We start from the raw sequence: 16606 nt of genomic DNA on the forward strand, positions 1-16606 counted from the left end.
AACTTAGCATTTACGGAACATTAACACCTGCTCCTATTACAACATCTGCTTAACTGTGACATGAATAATATCTCTGTCCTATCTTAAATGCATATTGCAATGATAGTGCAGAATTGGATATACACAGCTGTATAGAAAGTATTTTTGTATAGCTTTACCCTAGATCAATTTATTCAGAGTCATGTTTATATTGATACTTTTACCAGACTTGCTGATTTCTATTGCTCATTACATGTGCATTCAACAGGATTTCTTTAAGAAAGTTCATTCTAGTAAAATTTTTAAAATGTCAGTCATGAGATTTCCAAATCCTCTGCATGAATAAAACAATTTAAGGAGGATAAATTCTGCAAGATAAGAAGAATAGATTTGACTGTTCTTACTATGACTGCCATGTAGTTATGTGTGCACTGATTGAGTGTTTGGGTGATCTTTCTCCATAGCTACACCATGTGCAGGCTGGGGCCTGGCTTGTCCCACTTCACACTTTGCCATAAATTTAAGCCACTAGGAATGGAGAGCTGAAAAGTCTGATGCTCTTTTTCCCTTTTACTACCTTTGTGATATGAACCGTAGCATATGACAAGCGGGGTGGGCTGGATTATGTGCTGGTATTAGGAGCAGCTGAAACTCATCTGCCCTGAGTGCTGAGAAGGAGAGGAAGAACATGGATGCTAGGCAAACTGTTCATCTTGTCACACCTAGAAAAATTATTAATATAGGTGATTTATGTTGTGTTTTGTGTATCATTGCAAGAGATTTATGACACGGTGAAATAGTAAGAATGCAGGAGAAATAATCTCTGCACAAAATAACATGCAGAACTATTGTTTTCTATTTTAGGCTCCTACCAATCTGAAAACATAGATGTTCTTAAGGAGAAAGAAAACAAAGGATTTTTCAGCTTTTTTCAACGAAACAAGAAGAAAAGAGAACAAGTAAGGTGTAACTTTGTATAAGGAAAACATCTAGAAACATATTCAGATTGAGCAATCAATACTGTTGATTATTTTCCAGAAAATATATGCAACTTGGGTTTCTCTTTATTTCCCACACCTCAAGGCTGCCAGTGCCCCAGCAACTCCATTGATGAGCAAGCCAAGGCCAACATTCATCACGAGATCTAACACTGTCAGCAAGCAGTACGACTCAAGCACTCTGCCAGCAGAAATGCCGAAGAAACGGAGAGCTCCTCTGCCGCCCATGCCCAACTCTCAGAGCGCTCCCCAGGAGCTCGCACGAGCCCAAGACAGACCTGAATCTGGTATTGTGAAATCCAACAGCTTTAATAGGAATGAGCAGGTGAGTTACATTTGCTTCACTTCTCTTAAAAAGTACAGACACAATAACCCTGATAACCTTGTTGTTAATATATGATGAGGCTTGAAATAAATGGAAAATAAACATGAAGTAATTGCTTTAAAAAATTTTAGCTAGAAAATAACTCTAAAAATTGAATGATGCATTCCTTTTAAACTTTATAACCAAAAGTAGCTGCTGTACTTTGAAAAGGTGACACTGACTTCTTATAAAAATTAGTCTTGTAAGCACCTTTTTGTTCTTTTAGATGAATACTTTATATATTTAAGTATGAGAAGGTGGTCTCACTTTGTTATAACTAGTAATTTGGGTTAATTATTCCTGTTAATTTTGAATGTTTTAGTTACATGAGATAATGAGTAGTTTGTTCTTTACACTATATTGTAGAAAAAGTGGACATGGGGAGCAGTCTAAACATTGTTCCCAGCAAGTTAAAGTAAGATTTTTATTTTAAAAATTGGGCTGTATTTTATTTAAGCAATGAGATCTGGGCTACATATTTGAATAACATATATATATCCCGTGGCATGCAGAAATTCTGCCTGTTTGTGAGAGAGAATTCAGTCTATTTGTGAGAATGTGTGAGAATTTATGCATTAACTGCTATCCTGGTATTGCACATATTGTCAATTGTGAATTCCAATAAAAGATCAAGGTTAAAATTTTTTTTATCTATATTTTAAAGTTTATTTCCTAATTTGCTTTGAATACAGTATCTAAAGGTGGTCTTTGGATATGAGGTTATTGACGTGCTAGAAAAATTAAATGCAGAACTAAATGAAGTCCAAGTCTGAGGAATTAATTTTGGGTTAGACTTGGCAACAAGAAATTTCAGACTGTGACTACCTTTATACAATGATTTAGTCTTTCACTGATGCACAGAACCACAAGAGAGCACTGTTTAACAGAAGTTCTGCTTTTATGTATTGTGTCCTGCTGAAAAGCTTTATCATTTGAAGAAGATAAAAGTTTCTCTCTGAATTTTAGTAAAAGGAACCTTTGGGGGAGTAAGAAAATAATGTTTTTTTTTTTTTTTTACTTCACCATATTTCTCTTTTAATTGAGTTTAATTTCTTAAAAAATAGCTTATTAATGTTAACATGCTTTAAATTATTAATATCCTATTATGTCTAAAAGTAATGTATGACTGCTTGGCTGTCACTCAAACAATTGCTTAGATTTATTATTTTGTACTGACTTTTCTTAGTGATCTAAAGTGATCTGACTGAAGTTGTATAGCTTACAAAGAGAGGACATCAGATCAAGTTATATTTTTGTGTATATTTTCTATTTTGTAGTACTTTGTGCAACTCACTTGAAATTTAGAGGCCTTTGGCACGCTTTTTTTTAAGGTGACTTCTCACTCATTAGGATTTGATTGCACAGTGATTTATCAGAAAATGTTGGGCTTGGGACTTAAATGTGGACAAATATTAACTCTTTCCTTTGAATTTTATTAAATCAAATAAAATATTTTGTCTTGTGGTATCTACCTTCCTATCATCTAATGAATGAATTTGGCATGGTACATATTGCTCAACTTGATCAGGGAACTCCTGATAAGGATCCCGTGGGAGACTTCCTTGGAGAATAAAATTGCTGCTTGGAAGAGTACAGAGACATCTTCAGAGACAGCCTTCCTGCAGTACAAAAGTAGTCCATTCTCCTAAGTGGGAATAGGAATAGACATAAAAACAAGCACTTAAATGTTTTTAAACAGTCTTATTTAAATGTGCTACTGAAAGAACTCAAGTTCAAAAATAAAAGGGGGCAGAACATTTCCCAGACAGAAATACACAGATACTTTTTGGACGCGCGACGGTTCTCTTAGGAATGCAAAAGCAAGCCTGGAGCTACAAGTGGCAGAAGATGTTATGAGCAAGAAATATGTAAATTAGTGGCAAGCAGAAATCCGAGGATAAAGGATGAAGTAATCTACCTCTTATTCTAGCAAGATGTTCATCACAGTCTACCTCAATTTTTTTTTCTTGAAAAAGTGAGATACAAACTGGACAGAAGAAACACAGGACAAAAAGTGGCTGCAGTTCAAACAGTGAGGGTAATGGCTCCAAGTCAGACTGGTTGTAATGTGGAGTTCCCAAGAAGCTGGTAGTATGGCCAATACTGTTAAATATCTTTATAAACAATCTTTTTTACAAGTTATTACTTAGCATGATTTGTTTATTTTTTTACATGAGATTTGGAAGATGCCTAGTGAGCTTAAATGGTTAGTGTTTGTCCAGCAAATTTCTTATGTTCAATCAAGTGGGAAATGAGCCTGTTAGTCTCTAATATTGAAATCTCTCACTTGTTTGTCAGTTCTAGTTCTGGGCAAGACGACTTTGGTCAGAAGTATGTTTAGAACTAGCAAGTTCAAATACACTGGCAAGTAGAGAGGACTCTAAAGGGCTTTTGCAAAGTGTTGTTGTATAATTTAGTGTATCTCCACAGTTTTCATAAAAGTGATGGCAGTTTTCTAGTAATAACACTTCTTTAGAAGAAAAATATTTGATTATGCCCAAAATGCCAGAGCTGATTTTCTTCCTACTGCTTTATTTATAAAAGCTAGACTGATACAGCTGCATTTTATCCCATTAATGCTTCTCTCCTTACCCTGTGTACAGTTATTGTTAGGCACATGTGTAAACTACGCTTGGGTAGGAACAAGTCAAGATTTTTAGTTAAAACATTTACAGTTTAAAATAACGCATAGAACTTCTCAACTCTAGAAATACAAATTGCTATTACTTACGCAACCCTAGATCCTAAAGAAATCTAAATCTCCAGGCTACCTCTTAAAAAAGAAAGGGAAGAAGAAGATGGGAGAATGGGGGAAGGGTGGGAAGAAATTAAACCATAACGTACTTCTGAAAAGATCTTTTTAGCCAGTGTCCCAGGACAGCTTAGTTAGGATTTCTGTGAGGGGTGAGTTCCAAGCTGAAGAAATTACACCAGAGGCTTCCTTGCCTGCAACTTGATGGTCAGCTCTTTAAAGGAGAAGTTGGGCAATGATGCATTGAGCACTATGGACAGCAGGGAAATTTTGGGTAGAGTCAGGGAAGAGAGTGCTCAGGACTACCTAAAGTTTGCATGAAGATAATCTGATATTATTCTGAAATGTTTCAGAATTGGTGATGAATGTTGTATGCATCCACTTTTCAGTATATCAAATGCATAACTTTACTCCTTTATTGTATTTGCTTCATTACCAGCAAGATAAATCCTAGGGGAAAGTAGTCATATTGGTTGTTTGGAGAGAATATCACCAGCTGAGTTTCTTCAAATACATTCTGTATGTCTTTTCTTTCCAATAGATTAGAGGTGTATTACTTCCTTTGTAGTACTTAGGATAAGTTCAAGTATTTTGGTAAGCTTAAGCCATGTAATAGAAGCTGAGTGCATGAGTTATTGTAGGAGCAGATACATATTTTTGCTGTTACTCCTTGGGCATATGCCTGCATACAGAAAGGGAAGAAAGAAATATTAGCAATAGGAGTAGCAATGTGCTTTGCTATCCCTGCATGATACAGTCACTTATATATCTCTGTTAAACGTAGATGTGTATGGAGCAAAAGAGGTAGGATGTGATATGAAAATCTCTGTCTAGTGACCCTTGGTATGAGGTAGGCTTTCCAGCACACTGAAATGCCCCACAATGTTAGTAATGTTCCCCACAATGTTCCCAAATGCTTTTTGGTTTTTTGCTTCCATTGCAGCTTCAAAATTACTGTGCCTTGATTACCTTTATTTGCTTTTTTTGAGATGAAAGGAAGGGCAAGGTACTATGCCACCGCTTACAGAGGCTGGAACTTGGGAAGCACTGGTATCTACTAGTGTTTGCTTTGGGTGGGATTTGGTGCCAAATTTGAGACTAAAAAGTTTTCATATCCACCCTTGCTTGTTGCAGGATGAAGAGGGTGTATGGTGTTAAAAGTAGAACTCCTGCATACACTATAAGAGTTATGACAGAGTTCACTGGTGTTTCTGCAAAAACACAGTTAATTACTTCAGTGATCCTAAAAAGAATTTTAATTTAAATGTAACTGATAAAGCACTGGTTATCATAGGCAGTTGGTATGACACATGAACACCCAGATGTATATTCCAAAGCTTTGTCAGATATGTCTTAATAACGTAATTTTAATTTTTTTCCATCTGTTTAAAGTACTATTTTCACATTACAGCCTTTGTTAGGATTTGAAAGCTCTTAATATTCATATGTTGAATAATTCCTGAGAAAATCTGTTCAACACTTGAACCTTAACTGGAACATTTAGTACTTTCTTGAAATCTCTCTTTGCAAATTGTTTGTTTCTTTGGATGCAAAGGGCAGTAGAAAGACTTATAAAAATCTTCTAGTAGCATTTGTGCTCTTATGCTGAGAACATTCCCCCCCCGCACACACACACACTTGTTGTGTGCAGAAGGGAACTCTGGTGACATCTGCTCAGCCCAGCGAGCGTGCGCAGAGCTCGGTGCCAGCCGAGTCGCTGAGGGAGCCTGTGTGGAGCACAAGAGGTGCAGCCCTTGGAACGGGGAAATGTGCCTTTGTGCAGAGCAGAGGGGCTGCAGCCTGAGCACAGCTGCCAGAGAGGAGACCAACACAACTGCCCAGCTGCGAGGAGGAAATGCTTCAGCAACAAAAAAAGCCTCATTTGGGGAAATAATATTGTACTTGATATCCCTTCCTGAGTAAAAAGGCTGAATGCTATTAATTATTTTTACTTTTTAAGACCTATTTTGGAACTGTGAATAAGAAATTATAAAAGCGTAAAGTGTTTTTGTTGTGTGACGTTTTAATCTAGAAACTGTCTTGTTTAAAAACTACTCAAGCATGCAAGTATTTTTAATTAGGAGTGCTATGTTCCTATCCTCTGGTGTTCTTAAAAGAACATTTCACCTTGTGCTTTGCATTTTCTCCCTTAAACCCTGACTCTTGCTTTGCTGTAAAAGGTTTGAGTTGCTGCTTTGGCATTAGAGTGGTGGGTAGAATTGTGTGTACATTTTTGGGCAGTGGTGCTCCTTGTAATGCAGTATCTGTGGATCTGTTGTACCTGATATCAGGGTGGGACAAAGCAGATGACTGAGGGTGTCCAGGGTGACTCAGAGGATAGTTTTCATTCAAAGCTCTGTTCATTCATTCAGGTATTGTACTGCAATCTCACAGGAGCTGCCAAACACTGCCTGACAGATGACACCTTGTGACAGTATCTTTTCTGTTGTCATTTTCTTTATAGATTTGATTGTATATAACCAAATGTGGTAGCTTTTGGTCTTTAACATCCCACTTACTGTGGAATCTTTGGATATTTGTTCAGTAGTAGCTTTCTAAATGATAAGCATCTTTTTACATGGAAATTGACACGATCAACAATTCTATTGTCTGATGTTTTTGAAAGGATTGTCAGTGAAACAAGAATATGTGGGTGTCTTTATGCCTTCTCTGTTCCTTGATATTGTGCTTTGTGAGGTGGGCTGGTTAACTGAAGCACAGAGGAGTTCTCTGGAGATGACCTCACACCCAACTGCTGTGTGGATCCTTCTAGACAGAAATGAATGCCACTGCAGGATTTTATTTTGTTGTTGAGGAGACAAGTGATAGGAATCAGAATTACTACAGAAACAGGCAACTGTGTCCAGTTCCAAAATGCACTCTTTTATTGCTGGGATCCTGAACATTGTCTGTCTAATAGATGTGGATATAATTTTCTTCAGCATAAGGCAAACTGTAGTTAAGAATGGAGGCAAATTTACAACCACTATCTTTCTGAGACAGATAATGTGTTTCTAAAAACAGCTTAAAATGCGATTGGAGTGCTATATCATAAAAATATGAGGTCTTCAGCAGGTATCCTTTGTCCATTTTAAATTGTTTAGATTATTTGTGAATTAAGATTTTTTACTTTTGCTACAATAATGAGGACACTACTATGCTGTAACATCAGTAGATACTATAACTTTTTTTTTGCAACTTTATTAAATTTACTAAATTTTAACTAAATTTAATTTCATTAAATATTTTAAGACAGTCATACTTGATAAGTTTTGAAATCAGGCATTCCAAAAATTTTTATGAAAGTTCAGATATTTCAAGGAGGGAAAGAAATTCATACTAATTTATGTATACAGGCCAATTAAGACTGCTGTTGAAAGAATGGGGAAGGAAACACTGTGTTATGTCGTTGTGGTAGGATGTAGTTGAAACTTCTTTCCACAATGATTTTAGCTACTTTTAGAAAATATTTATATTTTGGGTTTGTAGAATAGCCTTTGGGCATAAAAAAATTCAAATTCTCTTTTAGACTATATGCAACAATTGATTTTCTTTTATTGCTCTATGTTGCACATCTGAATATATTCAATTACTCGAGAAAATCTTTTTTCTTTTTTTTAAACAACTCCTTGGAGGAATTAAGATGAAAAACACAATACATTTGGTAATGCATTCTCTCTTTCCCAAATGAATTTTGTATATACTTTTGGAGAATACTTACTGGAGCTATTTCACTGTTTTGCACTGATTGCTAATAATCTTGCTGCCCTGTGTCCCTTCGCAGGCCCCTGTGGGATTAGTGCGGAAAGGTTCCCTGCCGCTCAGTGACACTGCTTCTGTGAACTCCTCGCTACGCAGGATGAAGCGCAAGGCGCCCTCACCACCCTCCAGAGCACCAGAAGATCAAAGTGAAAGCAGTAATGAGCCTGGTAATCGTTTTATGCTGTTTAATTGGAAGGCAACAGAAAGTATAGCTGACTAAACATTAAGGTAATGCCACCTTATGAGATCAGAACCTCAAGTGAGCAACCACAAAACTGCAGATGGAAAGAATGCATTTACTTCTGTTACCTCATCAACTGGGGAAGCCTCAAAGCAGCACCCAGGTGGGAACCCAAGTGGGAACACCAGCACCGCAGAGCTCCATCCATGCCAGATGATTGCCAAACCTGCTCCCTTCCTCTGTGTCAGGGATTCACACAGGTGTATTTACCACAGTGCTTTGATCTTACCCACAGTAGGGCAGGAATCTCCAGCATGCCCCATAAGATGCCTTGTAAGTCTTCACAGGCCTATGTTATCTGAACATAGGTGTTCCACTTGTCAAACACACACGATTAAAGAGCAATTAATATCTTATATGTGGGATTTTGCGCCCCTACTGCAAGTCACTTGAGTGTGTTTACAGTCCTCCTCATCAATGTTCTGTTATTTTCCCACAAGTAGAAAGAGAGGTATTTAGAGCATGCAAATCAGAAACAGACCCAGACAATACCAAATTAATTGTAGTTAGGTTAAATATAGAATAGTGTTTACGTTGCTCAGGTGGACTGCTTGGGGTGAGGAGAAAAGATTAGCTTCTCTGGATCAGAGAGAGTCTAATAACAAATGGACTGACTAGAAGAATATTAGAGAAAGTCCATTTTTTTTTTTTTTTATAATTCCTCCATTTGATCAAAAATTCAGTTTTCTGGTTCAGAAACACCTAAGAGTTGAGATTAAAATATCTAGAAAATGTGACAATGAACACTAATTGTTTCAGAAAAGTTTCTTGACGGAATCACTAGTCTGTATGACCACAATCTAACATTTTATCTAGAACTTTTGTTGGTGCTGAAACTGAGAGATGGTAAAGGTTGTTGCTTCACTTTTTGCAGCAACAGAGTCAACAGAATCAGCCTCCACTAAAGCAGAAGGAAGAGCCATTGAAATGCAGCCTGAAACAGGTTGGTTTTTCCCACAAAAGTACTGATAAAATTTACTTCAAAGCAAGTTATGATAATTCATAGCAATAAATTACTATACTATAGATGTATCATAAATATAGAACCAATTTTAATGCTTCAGATCAAATTTGAAGTAAAAATGCGTCTTTCTAAAATAAGAATATTTTACCTTTGTTGTCTACAGAAACAAATACAATATACTTTGTATTTCTATCTGTGCTTTACATTTAATAAACTAAACATTATCCCTGATTTCTCTCTCTCTCTCTTCCTTACAAGTTACAGAGAAGAACTATCCAGAATTTCTGTGATTTTTTTTTTTTTTTTGTACCGCATAAGATTTTCAAAAGCTAAAGCCCAGTGTTGTTTTTAGAACCCTGCCTTGTGTTGCCCTTGACCTGCTTAGCATAGAGGCAGGAGCAAATCTGTGCCTGGCTTTTGGTTGGCATCTGAACAGCCTTTGAAAACATAAGTTGTAAATCTAAACTGAATACATAAATAGTTGTTTCTACATTAAATTATTTGTTGGGTGTTATGTGAAAAATGTGATTTATGAAAGTATAACTGTTTAAAATACAATTATTTAGCTGCTGAACATAATGCTTTTTAAAATTTATGCACTTTGTACTGTGAAATACTGTTGTTTGTAAGCACCAGACCATGGGGTTCAGTTACAGTATACAACATCTAGAAGTCTTCTAAAATTTGCAAAAGCTTTTAGAATAATCAGTGCCAGTGCAGTCTGAAAAAATAACTCTTCAATGCATTTAATAAGAATGAAGTATATAAATGCTAAGCCTGTGGAGTGCCACTGTCATTATATGAGGCTAAGCATTCAGTTACTGTGCTAGTTGACAGGAATTTTTAAGTAGTTTTCCAGCTGTTTTAGTCAAATTGTTTGGAGTGGTAAAACAAAAATGTACCACAAGAGCTGAAAGTCAAAAGGATGCTAGGTCTCTGGCAAAGGGGGAAAAATAAAAAGTAAGTAATTAGTAAACTTGGGCTCAGTTTGCATTTAGGGCAATTTATGTAAATTATTGGAAAAGACATTAAGTAGAAACAATATGTAACGTAATAATTGGTAGTATGAGCCTATACTGTGGAGTCTGGGGTTGAAGATCTCACAAAGTTGTAACCTTTCCTTGTCTTTGCTGTTGCAGCAGATGAAAGAGAATAATCAATTCTGAGTGAGTGATTTGCTCATTAGTACTGAATTTTGTGTGTTGAAAACTGTCCATCTACATGCAATGGGTCTAAGATGAGCAAGTTTATCATACTGTGATTTTAAATCAAGTTTTTTTGTTTTCTTGTACTTGTCCGTGCTAGAATTTTTTTCCTTTCCCATCACTGTAATGTCCAAGTGCTGTAAACAACCCTGAACTTCAAAGAAATGGCTTGTCTATTTTTCCATTGATTTAGAAACTTCTGCTTGAGGCATTTGAGATCTGTAATTAAATATTTTAATTTAAGCTCTAATGGAAAGAAACAGAAAAAGGTAATCATCTTTACTGGGCTTAGAGCAATCTATGTTGAGCCCTTGGATTTACCTTTGCAGTTAGTGACAATCTTCAGTCTCTAGTTTTCCTCATGTCTTCATGCAGTGTCCTTTGCTGAAGACTTAATGTAGTGCAGTTTTCTTTTTAATGTACAAATAAGTCACATAGCACAGCTTCATCGCCTCTTTTTTTTCTCATGGGATACTGCTGCTCTCTGGTGGCATCTCTGATACTGTCATGAGGCCTGTGTATAAAGGGTCCTTTTAGCAAAGCCCCTCATGCTGTGAGAACCAATATTAACCTGCAGCAAAATCAGATGCAGTACACCTGTCCTATTCCTAGTCTGAATATTATCCGTGTTTGGGTATTGTTTTAAATGGATAAAATAGTTCAGTATCACTTAAATTGCAAAGTTGGACATAATTTTAACTTTACAAAAACTCAGGAGTTCCTTCCACTTGGATTAATACTGCTTTGATTGTCGGGCATCTGGGAAGCATTGTGAGTTTTTGTTTGGCTGTAACTGGCATTCCAGAGTGCTTCTGTTATGCAGTGTTACTTTAGGAAATAAGCAAAAAAAAAACCTAAGCTGCAAATACGGCATTACCTTTTGCCCTAAAATAAACCACAGCAAATGTTCAATTTGCAGTGTTCAATAATGTCTGTTAGCTATGCACTACTTAGACACATATACATTATATAGTATGGAATAGGCAACATTTCTCTTGTGAAATGACAGTTTTCCCATGGTGTAAAAACAGTGTGAACATTTGGGATTATAAACTACAATTCTCTTTATCAGTTATGATTTTTTCTTCACCTTCCCAAGGTTTAATTAATGCTTAGTCTTTCTAGGGAAGACAGTAAGACAGTATTCAGAACGAATTTTGAAGTCAGAGATTTTTAGAAAACTTTCCCTCAAACAAGTCCCTTGATATAATCCTATTGGTTAAGTATTTCTAAGCACCTTGTTAGAGGCTGTAGAGTCAAGAGCAGATTTGCATGATGTAGTCAGGCTTTCCAGCTCTGGTGCTTATGAGCAGGTGAGCTCACAGAGTAGCACCAGCCTGTTCTCTGCTGGGCATGGGGTATTCTTACAGCTCAAAGGAGACCTGCAGTTGGTATGTCAGTCACCAGGGGTGTGTGTGTGTGTGTATGTATATACGTGTGTGTACTATCTATAGATCTACCTTCACAATGACACACTCTAACTCTAACTATATTGGTTTAGGGCTACTTAAAACCCAGTGACTAATGTCCAAGAGAATAAACTGTATGCAGTTTAAATATGTAACTATGGATAAGGTGTATAAGCAGTAAGGCAACACTATATAACCAGTATTGCTGTAAGTTCTTCCTAGCAATATGTTGCATGTAAAAGCTATAGACTGAGGGTTTGGAAACAAATCAGAATCTGAACTGCTCCCCTGGGGAGTTACTTGCATGACGTAAGTGAAGGATGGTTGTTAAATGTTGTTTGTGTTCAAATGTATTCAGGTTTTATTTTGCTGCAGCAGTGACGGCCCAGGTCTGGAACAAGACCCAGTAACAGATGAAAGCCCACTAGCAAGCAGGGCTGATCTTATGCTGACAGATGAGGTAGAGCATTTTTTAAGTGTGAGGGCTGTTTTTGTTTGGTATTATCCATTTGTTGGTCAGGTTAGTTGACCCCAACACTTGGAAGTGTTTCTAGCACAGCAGAGAACAGACTTTCACATAGCAGGAATGTCAGGAATGTCTCCTACCAACCCAAGCTAAGTTTCCATCCCAGGAGTATAGATACAACTCAGCTTTTGTTACACTCCTCTCCAGAGGAAAAGCAGCAGAGAAATGCCAGCAGTGCCTGGGCACAAAGCCATAGCAGATGCAGAATGCTTCCATTTTTCTTGTCAGAAGTCCTGGCTATTCTTTGTTGTCTAATTCAGGTTTCCATAGGGCATTTAGACTGAAAATCTCAGTATTTGTTCCTGTCTTTGGTGATGGCTCAGGCCCATGGTTTAATAGGTCTCACCAGTGAAGGAGGCAATGTTCTGGAGAGCCAGTTATGGGCTGTGGGATAATCTTAGCTGGTTCAGTGTTTGCTCACATTCTGTTATGCTTTGTTGATTTTGACAGATATATATTTAACTTGTCACACATGAAATGATACTGTCATCACCAAAATGATCCCCCAAAGTGTGAGGCTGCTGGGTATGAGTGTTCCCTAGGTGGAAAAGGGGTTGGTGGACGATGAAAGGAAGAAAGGCCCTTATAACTAGTAAACCTGCAGAAGTCCTTATAGTACCAGTGTGACATATTTGTATGTAGCTGTGCTGAAACCACACGGAAGCAGCTCACCTGCACCACTTTGCAGTCTTGCCTTTCTTTCTTTGAGGATCTAAATTGCCTCTGCATTCAGCACTATGGCATGTGTTGATCACACTGCTTAATGTGTAACAAAACACTATTACAAGATTGCAATATAAAACCAATAATTAAGCAGTAAAATATTTGGCTTTTGTAGTTTCTCTGTAACTCTTAATGAGTATCTTTGGTATTACTGAACTCTTAACTAATGACCCTACCACCAAAGTTTCTGTTATGTACTGAGCCTTTCTCCAATACATACATTCTCTTAATACTTTTCTAATAACCTTTACCTTTTCTAGAGGTACTGGAAGCATTGTAGGATACCAGCTGCTAAAAAAAAAGTCAGTCTAACATTTTTGTCAGTCTAACTTTTTTTTTTTTCTGTACTCTGGGATCTGCAACTTTCCAGTATTCCTTTTTGTTTTCTTTGTTGACTTTGGTTTACACTTGGAAATTTACTGATGCTGCTTAGACTGAAACCTAATTGTCCAAGTGCAAGGCTTGTCCCTAACAGGTATCAGTGCACCCAAAGCTGATGGGAGTACCCTGGTCAGGTGTATTTATTAGTTAAAGTACACTGATTTATCTGTGTTATAATCCAGCAACTCAACCTTTTAGTTTAACTGTTCTCTGGTTACAAATGTCAGTATTTTAATGGATTAGCACTTTTCTATGAACTTTATTTTTGTACTGTAATATGAAGCACTGCACAAGACACTGTCATATGCTTAGGATGGTTATGGGAAATTTTTGATAGTGGTGGTGAAACTTGTTCAAACCATGGGCAAAATTTAGTTCTTGAACATTCCTACTCTGATATAGAGGAACTGTGCATTTTAAAACTCATTGGAGAGCTAATGGAAGTACAAGAAGTCTGGGTAAAAGCAATTGTCCACCTCCATGAAATTTGGAGTTATGAGATAAATAAAACTATATATAACAATCTTAATTCAATACTTGGGTTAAATATGGAAAATGTTTTACAGTAGGTACAGATATAGAACCAGATGGACAGTAGCATGGTGATTAGCATATTCTTGTGTCAAGAGAGAATTGAAAAGAACCAGAAAATTCTGTGAAGTCTGAATGGATCTCTTAAATTTTAAATTATTTTTTTAAATTTATATGAATTATGAAAAAAAATCAGTTTTCCTTCTTCAAACTATTTAGGCTGCCTTGAACAGTCCCTTTTAATCTACAACCTGCATTCAGAGCCATGGGTTTGTTTGAATTTTGTTGGTTTAGGGGTATTTTTACTTTCTTTTCCTTTCTTTTGTGACTGTAGATGTAAGAAGCTCAGAATACAACCTGGAAGAAATTGATGAAAGGGAGGAGATAGGTGTGCAACAGGGAGAGGACAGTGGAAGTACCAATACCTCTCCTGGGATAGGAGAGGTTACTGCAGCCTTCAGCTCTGCTGAGGTATCACTGGAAAATGACAAAAATTATCCTGCTTCATCAGCTCCTGTTCCTGGCAGTGTTCCCACAGACGACTCGCAAAGCTTCAAGGAAGAAAAACAAGAAAATATGAGCACAGATGGCAAGTAAGTACGTTTTGTGACAAAGAAAGGAGCATTGGGGGGACAATGGGGGAGGCAAATAAAATGCAGAGTGCTGTTTCATTGTGAAGCACAGAATAGAGAATTGTGAGAGAGGAATGAGCTTTAATATGCTTAGCTTTCATTGTAGCACTCTTCTGTGCACAGTAATTCATGCAGCTTTTCAACAAAAATGACAACGAAGTGTTCTGCAGTTCTGTTTAATCTTCCCTTTCCTTACTACTCAAACAGCTGGAGCCCAGAAAAGCTGAACCCAGCTCTAAAATGCCCAGTGTATTTACCAGAGCAGCATGCTGCAAAAAATTTGGATTAATTAGTTAAATAAAAAGATACAAATTCATTCTTGCAGATGGGGGAAAATGGATACATCAGCCATTTCTGTTCTTTTGGGCAAGATTCTTATTGCTTGCATATTTGTTTTTCTTTTCCTTATATGTGGTCTTGACCTGTCTCAATCCATTTGCTCTCAGGAAAACAAGTTAATTCAGCTTTTTTAAAGAATAAACACATTAGTTTCCTTAACTGCTCTTTTTCCCTTCTGGTGATGCTGTACCTTTGCCCTTCAGCATGTTTGTTAAACTACCTGACTCAGCAGGTTTCCAACATGAGTTAGTGCCTGCTTGAAATAAATGTTGATTGTCCAGAGAAGTCCCATTGTGTTAATGTAATTCACTATTTCTCTGTTCCCTGGGGCAACTAAGCTGGCTACTGTTCCCAAATTAAATTGAAAGAACTATTTCGATTATTGTGCTGAAGCCAAAATGTGTGACTGCCCTAGTAGCCAAGAACTTTCAAGGTAGTAAAGAGAGGTTTAACTTGTATTTGAAGGGACGTTTTTGTCAGGCAAAGGCCAAATGTGGCTTTGCAAAAATCTTTGATACTCTGTCCTGGTGAATATTGTCCCAGTTGCTTGTGTGTTTCTTCTCATTGGGTGATCTTATAAATTGTCTTGCATTTGCAGTTTGTCAGGCCTGTGTTATTGGGCCAGTTTGCCTAACTGTCCAGGGGATGTTTCTTTCCCTCCCTCCCTATGAATTGGTAGTAACCTTTCATGTCTTATAATCCTGGTGCTGATCAGGTAGAAGGTATAGCACACTCTGGCTTTAGAGTTTGGCAATTGCTTCCTGGATTCCAAAATGAGGAGTGGGGTTTCTCTGACATTATATTTCTGGAAAACTTTAGATAATTTTTATCTTTATATATAAAATCTAGTTACTTTGAGAAGTGTTTCTTTTTAATCCAGCCTGGGATATATGCAAAATACTCCAGTCAAAACCACTGATTTCTATAACGATACTCCATGGTATTTTGTGGATTTGGGGTTTGGTGAGTTTTGGTTTGATTTTTTTTTTTTTTTTAATTTCTATTAAAAATCTAGTTCAGCCTGTTGTTAATAGTTTTAGCTCAGCCACTCAGCTCTGTTAAAAGGAATGGAGCTAAGCAAGAGAACAGAGTGCAGGACTGAGCTTTAACTTTCATCCAACAATAATTTTGAGAGCATATGCTCCTGTTCAGCAGTTTATGGGACACTTACTGTGTGTTTGGGACTATACAGACAACACAAGCATGGATGGTTATTGAGAAATGTATCATTTTAAATTATTCAAAGCAGATGTGTCAGCTCAAAGCACTGGTTCTGACAACTAATGCATTTAATGTGGTAAATAATTTGGATCTTCATAATGCCAGTATTTCTAACTACATATTATAAAAGTATCTTGAATAAAGTTTGAAGTTTTAATAACATTTTATCAAGAAATTTTAAAGTATTTTTCATTTACCTTTTGAAGCCAAGGTCTTAATATGCCCACCCCCCACCCCCAAAAAGATGAGGTTTTGATTCAGAATTTTTGCAGTTCTCTTGTCCCCACAAAATGAGGAAAATAGTTACCGTATATTTTCCAAGATGTTTAGAATGCAAGCAAGATGTTGTATGTATGTTTCTTTGCTGTTCTGAAGGTATTTCTTGAAAGGGACTACTTTGAGAAGTCTGTACTGCTCAGTTCATGTGTTCATACACAGTCAGTGTCTCATGCAACGTGGTGGGGACAAAGCCAGGGACTTGGGATTGGGAGGTGTCAGAACACTTTATATGAGTGAAGAACCATTGTGGCTTCACTGGAATGGAGTTGCTATTGGAAAGTGGTTGTTCAAACTGCACAT

General features: G+C 37.0%; 1 protein-coding gene across 3 annotated transcripts in view; it reads left to right on the forward strand.

Annotated features, from left to right (window-relative positions):
* COBLL1 (cordon-bleu WH2 repeat protein like 1) overlaps window positions 1-16606 on the forward strand; it is a 77960-nt gene that overhangs the window by 51954 nt on the left and 9400 nt on the right. For all 3 annotated transcript variants that reach the window (XM_053982757.1, XM_053982759.1, XM_053982760.1), the window contains exons 6-10: window positions 844-938; window positions 1063-1302; window positions 7878-8022; window positions 8971-9039; window positions 14170-14428. In XM_053982757.1, the coding sequence (XP_053838732.1) occupies window positions 844-938; window positions 1063-1302; window positions 7878-8022; window positions 8971-9039; window positions 14170-14428 (808 nt within the window). The remainder of the gene's footprint in view (window positions 1-843; window positions 939-1062; window positions 1303-7877; window positions 8023-8970; window positions 9040-14169; window positions 14429-16606) is intronic.

This window comes from Vidua macroura, chromosome 7 (genome assembly GCF_024509145.1).
Source record: "Vidua macroura isolate BioBank_ID:100142 chromosome 7, ASM2450914v1, whole genome shotgun sequence".
Lineage (NCBI taxonomy): Eukaryota > Metazoa > Chordata > Aves > Passeriformes > Viduidae > Vidua > Vidua macroura.